The following is a 19,134-nucleotide window of genomic DNA, read 5'->3' as shown; positions in this document are numbered from 1 at the left end:
GTTGATTAAGAATGAGCAGACACTTTATATCTTGGGTGAGAAGAGAGTTAAATTAAAAGATGTTCTTGTCCTCAGCTCTTGTGTAGGGAGAAGGGAAGAATTCATCAATGAAATACTTGACATTTTGTAAAATTACATAGGTGCAATTAAATATTCCATTTTTCTCAATATTTATTTGCTCATTTACTCATTGTCTTCCCTACTATAAAAATTGGTCATTTTCTGACAGATATTTTTCTGAAAATGCTATTTATTTTCAAGAATAATAATAATGTTACTAAAGAGCTGGCCTAGAAAGGTGTGAAGAATTCACTTTTATAAGGCTTTCTTTAATCTTTAATAACTTATGTCCTTAATCAAAAAAACAGAATTTCTGTCAAGATTGTCACACAGTGCTTGTAACACACACTGCAAGTTATCTTATTAGTTGCTTGTTCTATTGTCATAGTGAGGTCCTTGCCAAAATGAAGGGCCCCATTGTGGTCCCAGTGTATGGACAAATAGTAAGAGAATACTGAAAGGCTGCAATCTAAACAGGCAGGGCAGACAAAGAGTATATTATCCTGATTTTAGAGATGGGATACTGAGGCACAGAAAAATCTAATCAGGGTCATGCAAGAATGTTGTTTGGGAGCCAGGAATTAAGCCAGCTCTCTCCTTCAGTCCAGTTGTACTGCCTTAAACCAGAGTCACTCTTGTGCAGAAGATAATACAGCTTTGCAGGCGAGGGTGTGAGTGCCAGTTGTGTCTTGCTGAGTGTTTATGAAGGAAACACCAGTTGGAGGATTAAAGTCTGCACAGAAGAAATAGGAATGAAGGTTTTTGTGGCCTTGGGATGGGACTTTTCTTCTTAGGACTGTTTTACTGCAAAGATAACTTTTTCTTAGTTTGTGTTGAAGAAAATGAAAGAATAAAACCTGCTGTCCTTGTAGTATTTCATTACTAGCACTCCAAATGTTGGAATTAGTAAAAGTATTGCAAACTAATTGGATTTAAAACATTTCTTTTTGCTCCAAATTCAGTAATCCCTAATATGACTATTGGAAGTCCCTAATGTGATATATTCAATATTTCCTTAAAAAAAAAAAAAAGAAAATGTCAGTAAATGTCAAAGAAGTTATTTTTCTTTCAAATATATTTTTAGTTCACTAATATTTGTTCACTTAACATAAGATCATTAACACTATGAGAAAAATGCGGGAAAATAAGGAAAAACCACTTTTTTTTTTTCACTCTGACTCACTCTAAAGAACAAAGGTACTGTTGTGAAGTTTACAGATGGGTTGTTAAATTACTTTGATTCTTTGTCAAGCAGCATTTGGTATCTCCAGAGCTTCATCTTGCTTCTTCTGCAGGACCAGTATGTTCATGGTGTTTCCAAACCTGTTTAGTTTCTTTGGCTATGTATCAGAAAGCTTAATCATCTTCATGCAGAAAAATCAGAAGCTGAAACACTGTGTATTTCTGTGAGTTATTGTAGTTAATTTGCAGATGACATCTCTTCCTGTGTCAAGGTGTGTTTTCCCAGCATAGAAGTTGTCAGAGTCCACCTGCTGCAGAAAGTATGGATGTGGTGCAACCCTCTAACTGTTGCTGGAGGTCAAATGTCTGATTCCAGAGAGTTATCCATCAATCTGAGCTAAAATTTAGTGCCATCATCCATGAAGGGTACTGCTTGTGATGACAAGTCTCATTTGCAGTGAGACTTCTCTTGATACATATTTGAGAAGGAAAGAATTGTTCTGTTGCTCTGTGGTGGTTTGTGGAGACTGCCTAGTCAGGGTGCATGAGGTTCATTTTGGATTATGAGAGAAATGAAGATTATTTCCAGCCTTTCCTCCCTTATGTCTGCCTGTGGGATGTTAAGAAATCAGAATTCTAATGTAGAGATTGATGCTTTTCCTGCACATTCCCTATCCCTTGTATGCACACCTGTGTGCAGCCATGCTCACTCAGAGGTTTTTGATAGTGATATATGTGAGATCTAAGAGAAATCTGCAGGGTTACAAATCTCTAATCAGTTCTTCGCCCTGCTTTCCATACTCAGGAGTCTGGGGACAGTTATGCTGTATGTTACATAGATGGAATGTCACTTCTTCTGGATATGGAGTGCATGGTCTGGATCCTTATAAATAATGTGTCTTTTTTTCCTTGCTGTCAGTAATTTAATTTTTGCTGTCATTTGATAATACTATTGCTGTCCTGAAGATTTCCAGACATAAGCAAGATGATATTTGTAGCTGGAGGTGATATCTTTAATTAGACTAAATGTATCTGGTTGGGAAAATAGAGATACTTGGTGGCACACATCTCCTTAAATCCCAAAAGCCAGACCTAAATGTAAACCTGTTGTTTGAAAATACTGTTTACATTTTCATTACTCTTCTAGCTTGCTTTTGAACACATTAAAAGCCTTTTCTTCCTTGTGTTTTGCTCACCTAGATTTTTGAGGGGTATTTGGTAACTGATTTGTGGAAAATTTGATTTTGTTTTGGGATTTTTCTTTGGTTTTTTTTTTTTCATTTGTTTATGTCTTTGGATGTTAAGGTGTTTAACTGGTATCCTGTTTTACAATGTAGCAGGATTTTTTTCTGGGTATTGACTGTACAGTTTTATACTACAAACCAAATAAGTAGTTGCTATAATTTCTGAAATATGTTATAAGTAAAATAGAAGCCAGTTCAAAATTCAGGTTCCTGAGGAAGAAACTCCTTTAGATAATTTCCCTAAAGTACAATCTAATAATTAAGGAAAAATGTAAGAACAATTAATGATTTTGTAGCTGTTACTGGAGTTGTTACAGTTGCCTCGTGTTCTTATACAATTACATTTACCTTACTGAAAACTAGATACTTTGTAATTGAGTGATGTCCATTTCAATTACAAACATAGGTTTTATTGTCCTCACTCTGCTAAACTGACATGAAAAACTGAGATTTTTTGGTGTCACAGGTATGCAGCATACTTTTTGATGTGTGAGTTTTGTGTTTTCCAGTATTCTTGTGAAATGTTAATCTGGTAGCCCAGGCAATTCTGGTCCTCTATTGCCAAATTACCATAGACTGGGATGGCAAATAACCTACATAAATGACAAAAAAGCTTTCAGAATTATGGAAGAACAAAATTGTCACATTTTCCCGTGCTTATTTCATTCTTCTCTTTATTGGTATGTAGTGTCTTATGCAAAACAGTAATGTCAGTGTTGCATAGTGTACTTTATAATCTCTTCCAAACAAGATTGTTACAAAAGATATGCAGATATGGTTAATCCACAGTATTTGTTTAGATCACTGGTTCCCAATTATGAACTTTTGTTTTTTTCTTTTATTACGGCTCTTTGGGAATAGAAGGCACATTTCCATCTTGGGTGCCATTTCATAACGCCTCGATAAGGCCGTGGAGTACAAAGTCTTTCTGCATCACTGGGGCTGGTATTTGTTGTTTACCCTATAATTAATGAACTATTCCCAGCATTCTTTAGGACTGCCACTGTCCTCATGATTGCTCTAAGCTGGGAGGCAGCATGCCATTCAGCCATACTGGGCTGCTTTAAAGGTGTCATCACCTTGACTCTACACCACACTGACACCTAAGTCTATTTGCTGCTTTTTACCTACTTTTTTTTTCCTTTATGATGATCATGTTTCATTTATTATTGCTGCTCTTGAGAAGGCCAGTATTTCTGTTTTCTTTGTCATTGATTTTCTTTCTCACTTGACTTTTTAGCATGCAGAAACTGAAGTTCCTTGTATTAGCACCTGAAGGGCATCAGTCAGGACTTCTGACAGTTGTGTTTGGTCCTGTGTTAACTCTGTTATGTATATTTTAATTTTATTTTGTCCTCAACTTCATGATTACTTGCATGACCTGCATTTTTCCATTAGAAAATGATCTTGAGCATTACTTTGTGGTTCTGACCCTGAAGTTAGCCACAATTTCAGCAGGATTTTGGAGTAAATGACATCCAGCGATCTCTTTCAGTTTAAATCATTCTGTGATTAATTTGCAACTGTGACTGACATTTTCAGGGGTAAAATGCAATTTATTCTGGCGAACTAATTACTGAAGTGACTTACTGGTTTTCGTGTAAGAAAGGAAAACTGCACTCGGGGGAGAATAAGCTCATGTTAAATGGAAAGAGTGTGACATTTATTTCTATGATAAGACCAACCTGTCTATGCAAGTGTGTTTAACTGCTGTCTGAATAATGCCCTGAAGATTGTCTTTTTATTGTTGCAGTTTCAAGTTTCAATTCACCATTCAAATTACTTAGTTTTTTAAGTAATCTCAAATGTAGAAGTAATCTACTGCACTGAAAGATTTTGTACTTTACTCCAGTTCTTGAATGATGCACAGATTTGTTGCCTCTGTGAACAAGACGGAAATACTGGGCACAATTCTAGACATAGAATTTAAAAATGTGTAGCTCCAGGAGCTGGAAGAATCACATATATTTGGTTTTGTCCATTTCCATTTTTGCCATTGCTATTTTTTTTAGCTGTTCTCTTTAATTTTAAGCCAGTGTGCAGTGAATAATCTTTCTCTTCCCCTCCTCACTCCCCTTTTCTCTTTTGGCACATAAACATCACTAATATTTTTCAAAGCAGGCTTTGTGGGTATATTTAGTGGAGCAACAGATATATAAGTGAACGTTTAAAGTGTGTATAATTTATAGCAAAAGATCATCATTAAAATTTGATTTCCCACGCAATACTGTGAGGTCTTACTGTTTGACAACCTTAATTCTGCAGTGGAAGAATGTTTTAGATTATTTCTAGCTTGTGTTTTATTATACAGTGGGATGTAAATGATTATGAATTATATAATAATAGAGAAGGAACTTCATGTAAGTCATCTGCCTTGGATTGTTACTAAAAATAATTCCTTTCTGTGTGTTATTGGAGAAGATAAAAAGTCGTATCTGACACCTGCATTTTTGTGTTTGTGCCACAATTTGCAGAAGCAACATTTTCTGTTTTTTCTGTGATATTTGTGTTCTTAATGCACATTTCACCAAATTGATGTCTTACAAAACTATGTCATATGGCTACAGCTCTCTTTTTTATTTGCAAATGTTAGTAATATAACACCTACAGGCAATAGTTGTATTCAGTTTTCAAGTGCTATAGCAAAGTATACACAAAGTAATAATTTAACATTTTAATCTATGAAAGTAATTTTGAACAGGTGTCCGGTTTTCGGCTGTTTGAAGGGCCTGGAAAGGCCCGGAGTTGCCTTGGGGCAGCCCGCGTATCAAAGGACGAGAAGAGGCTTCAGTTCTTCTTTCGGTTTTTATGTTTATTAATTGTTTATCTAAAAGATTTTCTTTCGGCCCGACAGAGGTCTGCTCAGCAGTCAGCCATGAGCACACTGTGTCCGCCCTCCGGACAGTCACCTATCTTTATACCCATGGTTACGTGTACAATATTTATCATTTTTCCCCAATACCATTTATTCTTATTGCCCGGTGCACTTTTAGTAATGACCAATCCTAAAGTGCCACCATCACCATAGAAGATGGAGGAGAAGAAGAAGAAGAAGAAGGACAGGACACACCCCAATTTCTCCATCTTACTTCTCTAAACCCCCCTGTACATAAATCCTAAACCCTGTGTCTCACCCTCTAATTAACTAATCCCTTCACCATTCACCCCGGTGAAATCCTCCTATCCTCATACAGGTGTCGTCTCCCGTGTAGGATCAAAGTCCAGCCACCAGACACTTCTGGCAACATTCCAGGACTCCCGAGCCCCCCAAGGGTGGTCTCGGTGACTTGGCACCTCAGTCCTGAGGTGCTGAGATCCCACAAACAGGCAGCATTCACTGTCTCAGATTTCCACCTATGTAGAATCTCTTTCCCATGATATGGGCCTTTTTGCATGCTGTTAGCTCAGTAGCTCATTTTCAAGCAGGCTTTTGTCACTGTAGTATCAAGGGGCACGGCTGTGACAGTTGTGGTTCATTTTGAGGGGATGACAATTCAGCACTGCAAGGAGTGAGGTATGTGTGGATGGCCCTTACTGAAAAATAAGCTATCACTTCTTTTTGCCATCAAGAGTCTACTTTGAATCTGCTGGAAGTGTCTTCCAGTAAAATGAGGTGACTGTGATGGGGGCTAGGGAGTGCTTTTGCCTTGTGGGAGGGCTGGGCCAGTGTGTGGTGGGTCATGCATGCTGCGGTCACTTTTTTCACTTTTAGAGGGAAGGCAGTTTTTGGTAGAAAATAAATACTGTTCACATTTGCTTTTCTGTCCTTCCTTATTCTTTTTGTACCCTGATAATTATTTCAGTAGCATTTGATAGTCTCTCACCTTATTCAATAATTATCTGTCTTTTTCAGTGGTCTTGCCTCTTCCCATGAAAAAGTCTTTCCTGAGCTGACTTTAGAGACATGTTTTCTTCCCCAAAAGTAATCTTTTCTGAAAAGCTTATCACGATTTTTTTGTGACTAAGCAGGCAGGGAAATGTGATTATTGCCTTTAGATGGCAGTTTTTTGTTTGGAGAGGCCATTGTCTTTTTTTGTTGCACACAGAAGGTCTAAATTGTCAAATGACTGCAGTCTGATCTAAGAAAGATACCAGTGTCTAAAAAAATCTTTCAGTCTTGGTTATTTTGAGTAGGACATGGTAGCATTGAACTGTTCTTATTAAAAATAGAAAAACTTGTATGAAAAGATATATAGCTGTTAATCTTTTCTGCTTTATTTTAAATTTCAAATGTTTCTTGCTTTATTCTCTGATCCGAATTGTATTTGTAGTATTATTGCATCTAATAAAGTGTATCCCCAGTTGGACTTTGTAGTGAGGCAATATTAATATGTTGTGCAATTTCAATTGGAAAGTAATTTATATCATTACAAATCATGAATTTAATCATGAAAACAGATTTGTGCCAATCTGGTAACATGAATAAACTAAGAGAGGTAGTGCTTTAACTTAAAGAATTTTCTTTTCTTAAAAACTCCTGCATAGTAAGAGTTTTAAGGAATCTTAAAAGCCTGAAAGAAGGTGTTTAATTTAAGTTTCTTTATCTATTGTGATTCAATAATAACAGTATATTTGTATGCTGTGATTCTTATTTTCAACCTGCAGTCTTGTGTCCTCAAGATTCTTGAATTATTTTAAGTGGACTTTTGAGAGGGAGCTGATAACTTCATACAAAAGACTCAAATTTGCAATGGACTACTTCTAGGCACCTGCAAAAAGAAAAAACTTCCAAAATGCTGCTTCAGGATGTCACTTATTCTGCTTCTGTGCATCCTTTTGATGCTATGTATCTCACAGCAGCATTTTGGTTTGTTTTCCTACATGTCTGTGCAGTTTCTTTGTATATTAACTCATATGGAGTATGAAAAAATCCAAAACCTGGAATGGTGCAATTCACCTGTTAGGTGCAGTGGTGTTTGCCAGGGTAGTGGAGCAGGCTCACAGGCCTTTCCTTTCCTTCATTGCTCTGGCTCCTTGGCAGTGCCTGATGAAAAGATAGATGGTTTTGTGATCCTGTGAACTAACCTGCTTCCTTTTCCCACCTATGTCCTTGAATGGTTTTTGCCAGTATTAATACCTTATGGTTTTTATAAGTTACTCCCTGCAGCCAGAAATCATAAAAACTCAGACTCAGATCCAGCCAAGCTTTAGGCACCTCTAAGCTGGACATGTTTTAAAGGCTAGGATACACACATGTGAAGGTTAAATGAACTTAAAGAATTTAAACTGGAAAACAGTTGTAACTTTTCTGTTTGTGGAGGGCAAAGTCTCTATGTTTTTGTTAGAAGATTGTCACTGTACCTTTCAAACAACAGAAAAATAATTTTGAAATGTTTTAACCATTTTAAAAATAGTTCATAACTGTAAATAATATATGTTTTTGAGCTGAGACTTTGTGTCAAATCATATCCAGAAGAAATACTCCTTTCTGTGGAATTTACAGTGCTGTTATTGGAAATCTGTAGGTTGTGATCAAGACTATCCAGCTAAGAACTGCCATTTTGAAATAATTTTTATGGTCACTGAATTATCATATTAAAACAATAAATAGAATTAATAGGCCTGTTTTAGTGCCTGCTTAGGGGTTTCTTTATCTGTTTTACCAGTAAGGAAGATTTGATTGAACCTAACTTTGGCTTCACCAGAAGTACCACAATACCTCACCACCAGCATTCTTTTAAATTTAGGCTGAAAAGGTGTCATGTCTGGTTAACCTTTCAACTGGATTTCATAGCCTGGCACAAGCAGAGAAAGAAAGGGTTTTGGTTTTCAGTGGATAAAGGAGCAATGCACATCATACCATCCTATGAAATACCTGTAGGTTGGGGCTGGTTTATGCCCAAGAATTCTTGAATGAGCCTCTTTGGATCTGCCTGTGGTACTGCCTGTATTACCATGAGAGTGATGCCCCCTTCCTCTGGGCTTTTTGGGAGCTGAAGACATTTTGCACTTCATCATGCCAAGCACTGCTATCATAAACAGTGATGTTACTTACAATGCCAGAGGCCAGGGCAAAATTATTTATGAAAGTAGTTCTAGGGCCAAAATAATTGCTTTAGTAAAGAACTAGTGAACTAAGGTACTTGCTTGAGTCAGTTTTTGAAATAAATCACTATTTTTTAGAAGTACGTGACTTATTGGAGAAGTAGAATTTAGTTGTTGATGTTTATCAATCACAGCTGCTGTTTTACATGTTTGTTCTCTTGATTTTCCTCCTGTTTAAAAACCACCAGATGAATATTTCAGTCTACATTTGTAAGTTCTGTAACAGATTTCAGATGCTTCTGAGTAACACTGAAATTTACAGCAGTTTTATTTTTATAATGTGAGAGGTAGTGTGATCTGTGGGGCAACTGCTTGGCATGGGGTTACCAGTGCAGCAGCACATTCATTAGCAACACTGGGTATGGTGACATGATCCCACTGAAATGCATAAAAGTGCCTGGAGTTTCTGTCCTCCAAGCTGTGGTGGATGAGTGTGTGTGCTTGTTCTTAAGGTATACCAATGAAGAGTAGAACAGGTTACCTCACTTGTAATGTTAGAGTTCTGAGGACTTCAGTTAGTAATTTAAGCCCATTTTACTCTGTTTGTAATGGCTTAAGAATGCATGTATTGCATTATGTGTTTCATCTGAGAGGGACAAGTGCCTGACATCATCTGACTGTACCTGTCTGGATTTCATTAAATTCCTCATACCATCACCAAGAAATACCTTATTAACCAACTTTGTCTCTTCCCACAGTATTTGTTGGGGGCAAACAGCAGGGTCTCAGAACTAGGGAAGGAGATTTGCACAGAACCAGAAATTTCATATGGCATGGCATTCCTGACTGTATTTGAAGCTGTAGGATCCTTGACATTGGTTACTATAACTAGCTTTTAAGCAGGAGCTTTTTTCAAGCAACTTATAGTCAAGCTTAGAATATTGTAATATAGGCTATAACCTATGAAACATGTTTTCTGTAAGGATCTTTAGGCAGAGATTTTTAAAAATTTATTCCTTTATTGTTTTAACATTTATCCAGTACAGAAATGCTTATTCCACTTCTTGGCAGTAAGTGTTAAGAAAAGGTGTTGCAGTCTGTGTTCTGACTCAGACTGAGGGATGAGACTGCAGCATTAGTACAGGACCTTGAAACCCAAAAGAGGGAAAAAAAAATCTCTTTAACATAGTAAGAAACTCTTATGGAGCAATGTATACATTTGCTTTGTGTAAATTAATATAACAGTAATGGCCCTACAGTATTTTCAACTTTTTTTTTTTTCTTAATAGATATTTAAAGCATAACTTCTAATTCTTGTATATATTTTTAACTTTCCCACAGATATGCACTTATTTGGCCATTATCCAGCTCATGATGATTTCTATCTTGTAGTGTGCAATATCTGCAATCAGGTAGTCAAGCCACAGGTTTTCCAGTCACACTGCGGTAAGTGAATGTTTTCTTTCCTGAATTACAGTGCCAAACTGGTGTATGGCTCTCGTAAGAATCATTGCAACAATCATAACAGAGGCATTGCAGATAGACTTTTGTGGTTATCTTGTGTTCTTTCCACAGAAAATACCAGCAATGCCTTCAAATAGGCATATTTCCTGTAGAGGAAGTTGAATTAGTTGTTCTGGAAGCTGAGCTTTTCACATTGAACTTGTTACACTAAATTAATGTGTTACAACAAATAAATCCTGTTAGCTAGAGACTAGCTAGGCCAAAACTATTATGACCTAACATTGGATTGTCTTTTATCAAAGCTGCAGATTGAGATCTATGATACTGATCTACATCAATTAGAAGTTGGATGTTATGGATTGTTTTCTGATGGGATTAATGTGTATCTATATATAGGGTATATTTTTATATTTATCCTAAGGTTTAAATTTTGTACAGAATTGGTATTTTGAAGCACATTTCTTAAATAAACATTTTTCTAGAGAGTCTTGAGAAGCAGATGCATATATTAATTTCTCAGTTAGTATAACAACAAGGTGATGATTTTTATGTTGACTATTTGAAAGCAGAATTACTTCAGTTAGAATTTTTTGGTATTGATTAACAAACTACTTTCAATTATTTCTGAAAAACTTGATCCCAAGGTCTGGTTTATTTATTACTTATCTAGTGGTTTATTTGTTATTTGTCCAGTGATTTCTTTCTGTGGTAATTTTTTTGTTGTTTTATTTTTTTAAGGTGTGCAAAGGGTGACTGGACTAGCTTTGTATAAGGTTTAATAAAATTTAGTTTAATCAAAATAATTTGAAGGTGGTTGCATAATAATGAAAGGCAGCTACTACTGAGGATGGAATCAATTAAATACATTAAGGAAAAGAATAGCCCAGCTGGATTTTACTTGTCTAAATACAAGTAAGCTTCACAAATCCTGTACCTCTTTTAGTCTTTTTGTCAACAAAGCAACTCAGTAATGGAAAAAAGTAAGTGGGATGGACAGAAAACAGTTTATTTACTTTTAAAGACTATTACCTAAATACTGGGTTGTGTTTGTATGGATAGACTGCTAACAACAAGGCAGGAGTAACTGCTTTCACCTTGGGAGGCAGTTCTAAGACTTGGCACCAGCTTTGACCTAGATTGAAATAACAGTGAAAAAATGGTTATAGTGAAATACAGCTTTTTATCCAGTGAATGAGAAAAGGGTTTTATCCAGTGAATGAGAAAAGGGCTAGAAGTATTTTCTAGGGTGAAAAAAGCTTATTAATTTAGTGGTGGGGGCAGATGTTGATTTTAGTGTGTTAACAAGCCGTCATTCTAATTTTTTTTCACAACGTGTTTCTTGCCCTCAGTCTTGTATTGTTCCTTTCTGCCCAGCTTCAGGTTTCTTGTGATTGTTTCAGTAACAGAAAAGCTTCTCTGCATGTGGCTGTAGGTACAGTGGGCACATAAACATGGAACTTGTGCATGGATAGAATGTGCTTCAGGACTGAAGGAGCTGTGGGAGGCCTTGCTGTGTCCTTCCAGAGCTGAGCTCTTTCCTGGGCATTAACCTGGTTTGGTGAGCAGTGCGGGAGCTGGTCCTGTGTTCAAGCAGTAGGCACATAGAATAATGTTCCTGCTCGATGGGAGTAAATTCCTCTGTGTTAGAAGGGATTTTTGAGCTCTTTGTAAGTAATGGATTGCCATCAGTGTTAGAGTAATGTAAACTACAAAGATCCCATGAGTTACTGTCTGCTTTTCTCCATTATTCCAATTTGTTTACTATTCCCTTCATCTTCATTCTAGCAATTCTTTTACACTGGGTGATTGGATGTTAAGTTATGAATTGCTTGATTTAAGAGCCTAAGGTCAATAAAGACTTGGAAAAAAAACTGTTAACAAACCCCCGGAGAATACTGAAAATAATTGACCACAGGTCTGGAAGATTGTATTTAATCTAGTCAGACTTGTTTCAGGAAAGGTATACTGGAATATTACTTTAAGGCCTGTGAAAAGGCTTTAAAGAGATAAATAATTTTTTTTTTTAAAGAAGAAACAGTAAAGGCAATGTACTAAAATATAAAAGAAGTTTTAGAAGATAGGTCTCTTCAAAGTCTCGTGAATTTTTGTAAAATACCTAATAATTTATTTTTAAAAAATTATTCTGTTAAAAATACTCCATATTATATATGTGAAATGCATCTACTAATTTATCATTTTCATTAGAAATGAGTAAGATTTAAAGAAGGCCTACACAGAGATATTATTAATTGATCTGTAGTTGCATTGTCTGGTCAGGAAATTATAGAAAGCTCCTGATAGAAAACACATTAACCATTAACTGCTTGTGGTTGGATAATTTTTTGGTGGATGTGTTATGGTTTCAGTAGTCCATTGAGAAAGGCCTGGACAAGGCCTCATTTGTGACATTGATTCTGGCTGCACAGAGCTCTTCTGTGAAGCAGGAATATTTAATTTTCTATTCTATTTCAAGTTTTATCACCTTCAGACACATTCATTTTTGTGGATCAGAATTTCTTTAATTAGAAGATGCAGCAGAATGCTTTTAAATTCAGTGATGCCAGGCATGTCTGTCAGTAGATTTTGAGGTGTTTTAGACTGTCATATTTACCACAAAATACATTATTCCACAGGTATTGAATTGCTGCTTCAAAGCTGTAGTACAGACAATGGAAGGAGAAAGCATTAGAAGCCACTACTGGTTTTTTGGCTCTTGGAGGTTGTGTCATGGGGAGTCTTTATTGCTGTTGACAAGGGCTTGTAGAGATCTATCCCAGAATCTCCCACAAAGTGTGGTTTGTTGCTAATATCCCTGGTAAGATCCAATCCATATCCTCTCAGTAAGAAATGAGGTCCATGCCAGGCACATGCTTTATGTTTCCAGGTTCCCTGCATTGTAACTTGAAGGTCTTGGCTTCAGAGCAGCACTGGAATGCTTTAGTTTAGCAGAGGTTTTTGTAACACTTCTCTTGAGCCCTTGCTGGCATCTGCCTTTCTCCAGAGTGTAAGAGGACCCACTGTTTCATTTGCTTCTGATTCCAGACATGTGGCAGCCATCCTTGTCGATGGCTTTGTGAGGTTGTGAATATTATAGAGGCAGATGTTGTTTTAAGGGCTTGATTCCTGGAATATCAAGCAGAGAAAAAGAAAAATCTGGTTGTGGTTCAAGCTACTTTAATGGCAGGCAGTGCATCATAGAACCTTAGGCAGTAGAAATCAGGAAGGTAAGAGAAGAGATCTGGCTAATTAGAGGACTGACTTGCTGGGCTTGAGAGTGTATGTAGTGAACACAACATAGAGCTTGGTGTTGCAAAGTAACAGATCTGTTCCAGCCCATAAGTCAGAGAAATACTGAGCTGTTTATAGGAGTAGTTTCACATCCTTGCATCTGCAGGATAACCATTTCCATTTGTAAGTATTAAACCATTCATTTATCTATGATGTAAGCCTACCTGGAAGAGACTTGCTGTTATAGGCTGCTGGATAAACCCTGGAAGTCAAATAAGTTCTTGAGGTTGTTTAGTGTTACTGTGCACGTATAAAATAGTATATCATAATGTCATCAACAACAGAGTAGAAATTGGGGTGTTTGCTTCGGAAGCTATTTCTTTTAAGTAACTTCTTGTAGTGGCACAGTATTTGGATTTACAGTATCTTGGATTTACTTTTATTTTTAATGTATGAACATGTATTTACTCTTCCGCAAAGTAGTTTGAAATAAAAAGTCAGTATGGATATGCAGCTTGTAGCATTCCTAAGTGTACTTGGCATGTAAGGAATTGTAATTTTGATTTTCAGAAAATTTTAATTTGTTCTCAAATGCCAGCTTCAATGAAGATCACTTCTTGGTATATCAAAATATTGTGCCATAGTACAATCCTGAAGTATGATAATGTTCTTGCTGTTTGTTTAGGGTTTTTTGTCCATCTGTTTTCTAGGAGACTTTTAAGCTGGCAATGTATGCTTAACTCTGTCCCTTTGACTTCTGTTAACTCCAGTTCTGTGTCATTGTTAAATGCTGGTGAAGATGGCACCCTGTAGCATTTCCCAGGAGACATTTCCATTTTTCTTTGGCAACAGAAAGATTAAAACTTCATGTTCTTATATTGCATTGTCCTTTGCTAGACTTAAGAGCATCAGATACAGTTCTGGTTGTTATTTTTATGTTTTGTACATTAATAGTCTCGTTAACTTTGGTCTTTCCCAGTTAAAAGGAAAACCTCTCATAAAATGTAGCTCTGGCACAGTGAGGATCAAGCAGTGTACTTTGAGAGAGCTTGTCAAGACATCTTGACTTTTACTGTGAGGAAACTAATTAATGATGGGAAAGTGTTAAAAAACAAAAAAAAACTGCGGGGATGAGATGGGGGAGAAGGTGAATTAGCCAAGCTAAAAATGCAGTTTGGTTAAACTACAGCAGCAGTATAACCATCAAAGAGAACTTCCACACGTGCTCTGGAACAGTTTCCAAAGCTGTGGATGGTCTCTTAATGAATTGAATAGTTAAGATCCCCATTTGATGAAGTTGTAGCAAGCATACAGAGGAAACCAATTTTGCTTCATCAAGGAGAAATGACCTTTTTTTTTTCTAATTTCTTTGCTGGAGGCTCATTGATATCTATCCTGGCTGCCTATAAGGTTCTTTTAACAGGCTTTAATTAAGGAGTAGAAATTCCTATTCCTTAAAAAAAAATAAAAACCTACACCTTGTTTTCATTGCTTCTGAGTTATATCTTTGGATTGGTATCTTCATGTCCTCATGAAAGTTGCAAAGGGATATTTCCTTCTTATCCTTCTGTTTGGCTGTGTAAGTGTCATTTAAAAGAAAAGCAAACTAAAAAGTAATGGAACACTGAAGAATATAAATAAATTATTTTGCCTTCCATATCATAATTATTTTCCCGAGAGAGGTTATGTATTTTGAATTACTCAGAGTAGCTATTTTACATTGTGCCTGTAGTGCACTACAACTTAACGAACTGTGATTAAAGATTGGAAGGCTGAACTTGAAGTATTAATAAGAATGATTGGCTTTTTTAACACTAGCTTGAGCATTACTAGTTGGCACCTTTCTTGCATAGGGATTTTGATCCAGGTGTGAGTGTCACATTTGACAGATTATTCTGTTTGTATATTTTCAATTATTCAGTACATTGTGTTTTATTAAATACAACTGTTTGGGGATTTGTAATTGTTAATACTTTATCCCCTGCATTTGGCCTTTTATCAGAGACACTTTTGTGCCCTTAAAGGGCAATGACATTTTGAGTTATTTTCCTGTTACTGTGATTTTTCTTTATTCATAGCCTTGTCAAAACTTGTTCTATGATATTATTATTGATTAAATACCTTTCTACTTGTCACATGTTTAGGTTTCACTGCATAAAAGAATTAAAATAATAAAAATCGGTCTCATCCCTATGGCTTCTTTTTAAAACTGGAAACAGTAGCAGCTAGACTGACAGGATTCAATTTTTTCCTTTGGTAGGGGTAGGAACAGAAGGAAGATGGATTTGAATGTTTTATGTACCTTGTATGTATATTTTTATTTATGTGGCTGCCTAGGATACACTGATTTTGTCTGACACTCTAATTTCCATTGCTCTAAATTGGAAGCCTCTTGTTTCCAAAAAAAGTTTTGGTAGCTTTACAGTCTTTCTATCAGAAATCTTGTTCTCAAGACAAAAGTACAGCTAGTAGCATAAACTTCTCTCTTCTGTCAGTGATGAAAATCTCTGCTGTAGTTTCTGCAATGATACGTGTGGGTCTGTCATGTCCGTGTCCTTGTAAGATTTCCAAGCCCAGCATAATAGCAGACACTGAAACTGGGGTCACCAGCCATCTTCTGCACCATTCCTGGAGTAGTTAAATACACACATATCCAGGTCAAGCATGTATTACCCTTGAAGAGACAAAACTAAGACAGCACTTCTTTGAATTCATTTTTTCTGTATATATTCTTGGAGCGACATATTCTAGATTGTCAGCAGTTCTTGAGGCTCTGAACAGGTACAAAAATGCAAATTTCTGGCTTTGTTTATTCTGTTACAAAATCTTACTTTGTTTATATTCTAACTGCTGATAAGAGTCTGGCCAGAAAAGCACTTAGCTGCATAAAAGGCAATCAATACTTGGTTTAAATGATAAAATGAAGAAAAATCCCTCACAGCTGCTGGCATGTGTGAGAGTGTTGGTCACTTCTGTATTGGCTAGTGTGCTCATTCAAGATTGCCAAACAGTCCTGGGCTTTTTTTATCATTTCATTGAAAGATATATTGACAAAACCATGTCATTCGAGAAAAATTACAACAAAATCCTTTCTTCCCTGTATTTACTTGTCCAGGAAGCAAGAGATTTGGCTTTAGTAGTAACCTTACCACCTGGGAGCTATTCTCTCACCTTCCACCTCCTGAGAGAGGAAAACACACCCAGGATAACCCAGGCTAAAGCAAGATAACACATGCTTTTTGCAGCAGAGATGTATCATACAAAGTGAACCTGAATGTAGAAAGTAACACCCAGATCAAAGGGAAGGACTGTGACAGGACTGAAAAATGTGCATGTGATGTTCAGAACAACAGCAACATAATGTGTCTTCACCTGGCAGGGTGCTGAGACCTGCTCAAGGCTTGGAGGAGTTTGTTGTGCTTTCCTTGCTTAGTCTAGCATGTGGATTAAAAGTGGAGCTGTGTTCAGACCTGCCAACCTGTTTCCTTAGAAGCAAGTAGCATAATATTGGATAGGGTTGGCTTTTTTTGTATTTTCTGCTATCATCTTTTGCTCAAATTGTTTTCTTTCTTGTTACTAATTCATCATCAGTGACGGAGCCTAAAACAGGGAAGTTCAGGTATAGCAATAGATATGATACATGAAGAGTTAGAAGGTCAATGAGTAGTTTAAGTAGGAAGCTGACAACTTCCCACAGATAATTTGGCCTTAGGTGGATGTGTCAATAATTTAAAATTTCTTCATTCAAAAGATTCTTTGAATGAGAAAGCAGAAACACTTTGGAGTGTTGAATCTCAAAGGACTGTGCATTAGAGAGCAGTAGTATTCAACAAGAGAAAACATTCAGCAGTGAACAGAATGCCACACATGTATGCAGTTGCTATTCAGCATACTAACCTACACACCCTCTCCATATTTCTGTGCATGAAATTGAAGCCTTGAAGTGAAACAGCAGTTAATTGTCTTTTCCCTTGATGTTTTCTATTAAATTCTTTACAGTGCCTTGACTGTGCTGTAATTTTACAATGCTGATCTTAAATCCACATAGGAAGGAGATGGAAAGAATAATAATGGCACTGGGCTTTTCAGTGCACTGGAAGTCTTACTAGCCTAGTTTACACATAATCCCTACCATTATATATTAACTCATCTCTTCCACATTGTGTAGTCATTGATAGTATTTGATTAGTGAACCCTTTTGTGTTTTTTGCTTTGGATAAATTGTGGTAAATGATGCATGCATAGTTGAACTGGGTGGTGTTGTCATGGCAGTGATGGGCAATATGTATCACATGTAATTTCTTTCAGTCAAGATTTTAATAGAGTTGTAGCTTTAAATAGTAACCAATAAGGATTTCATTTAAGGAGTGTCCATTAATAGAACTCAGCTGTTGAAGGTTGACTGTAGCATTAGGCTTAAGTTTAATCTCCTACATACTATTATTTACAGAGCTGTGTTTAGTGCATCAGTCTTTTGGCTGCCTCATTGGTGGAGGAATGGGGGTTGTGATAGTGGGAGAGAGGAGAGAAATTAGTGAAAATTTTCTGTCATAATCTGTAAAAACCTGACAAAATTAAAATTTGGAGTATTTGGCTTGAAGTCTTCCATAACATGTCTTACTGAGTAAGGTGGATGCTTTCCATCTTAGAGAAGGAATGCTTTTTTAAAATAATTTTATAAAGAATTTATAGTCCTATTCCTAGACAAAGCCCAGAATAGAATTAAGAGTTTTTTTAAGTCACTGTTTTGGTGAGTAAAAGATAAGCAAGAGCACATTCATTCTTATATCAAATTGTGGTAGTCTAAAAAGAGAATATTTGAAGTGGAACCTGAATTTGCCAAATACCCAAATAAGAAGTCATTGCTTCTTCACTGCATTCAAAAGTATAGAAGTGTTAAGAGCAAGTCTTGTCTCTCTGTTATCTCTTTGTATTTCCTGCTTGTGATTAGACAAAGAAGTCTGTATGGTGGATTTTTTTAATGTGGGGTGTAGGATTTTTTGGTAATAGTGTTTCACTTTATGTACACAATAGTGTTTACTTTACAGAGGATAATTAACATTTTAATTAGCTACTAGTAAATATTGTAAGTTCCATTTCAAGTCTGTAGAAGTCATGTCTGCATATAGCCCTCCCCATGGACCATGACTTTTAATAGTTTTCTGAATATTTTGGGTTTACTTAATTTTCTGAGTGTAGTAATTTCTACTGTGTTATCATTTAGCATTTTCTTGCAAAAAAAGAAAAGTCTAGTAATTTCTTACTGTCTTGGTATTAACTTTTTCTGTAAGCTGGCTCATAAATTTGATTTATGTCTATTAATTATGGGGCTTTTCCTTGCATAAGCAGTAGCACTTTTTTGGGGTAGCGTCTTCTCTGGCAGCTGAACATCTCCTGTGCCATGAGTTGTGGTTGCTGAGCCTGCAAGTGAGGTGGCAGGTGGGGCTGGAGTTGCAGCTTGGCTTGGGTGTTCAAGGGTTTCCTTCAGAGCTGGGGAGGCCTGGGAGGAGCTGGATGGCCCCAGAATACAGAATACAGCTGTGCCCCCACAGCTGCCTTCTTATGGACACTGGTGAGTGGACAGAAAACTGGAATGGCACTTTATTAGGGTTTGGAAGTGCTGCTCCTAAGAGACTGAAGTGCTTCTTTCCAGCAATGTTTGTGTTGCCTTTCTAACATCTACAGGCCACTTGGGGTGTAGTGAGGAATACAAAAATCCCATTGGCATGCAGGCAGATGACAGGGTAGTCTTATGTCTTGTTCATAGGTGTGCAATGGAGAGCAATTAAATTAAATATTGGGCTATATTTCAAGAGCTTGATTTTTTTGTCAAGCTGGAAGTAGTTACATTAAATGCCTTTTCATGAAGAAATATTTTTTTATTCAGTGTTTTAAAAAAACTTCTATTTTTGTTAGAGAGAGATCTCAGCTGTAATAAACTCACTAGTACAAGGCTTGCAAATTACTTTTC

At 36.6% G+C, this 19,134-nt stretch overlaps 1 protein-coding gene across 4 annotated transcripts in view; it reads left to right on the top strand.

The window, feature by feature from the left end:
- ATXN7L1 (ataxin 7 like 1) overlaps positions 1 to 19,134 on the top strand; it is a 111,473-nt gene that overhangs the window by 26,396 nt on the left and 65,943 nt on the right. For 3 of the 4 annotated variants that reach the window (XM_026790814.2, XM_005482656.4, XM_014264161.3), the window contains exon 3: positions 9,813 to 9,917. The exons of the other annotated variant lie outside the window; for it this stretch is intronic. In XM_026790814.2, the coding sequence (XP_026646615.2) occupies positions 9,813 to 9,917 (105 nt within the window). The remainder of the gene's footprint in view (positions 1 to 9,812; positions 9,918 to 19,134) is intronic. 4 annotated transcript variants of the gene reach the window in all.

This window comes from Zonotrichia albicollis, chromosome 4 (assembly GCF_047830755.1).
Source record: "Zonotrichia albicollis isolate bZonAlb1 chromosome 4, bZonAlb1.hap1, whole genome shotgun sequence".
Classification (NCBI taxonomy): Eukaryota; Metazoa; Chordata; class Aves; order Passeriformes; family Passerellidae; genus Zonotrichia; species Zonotrichia albicollis.
Note: the sequence above shows the minus strand (reverse complement) of the source record. Positions and strands in the feature narration are given on the sequence as shown.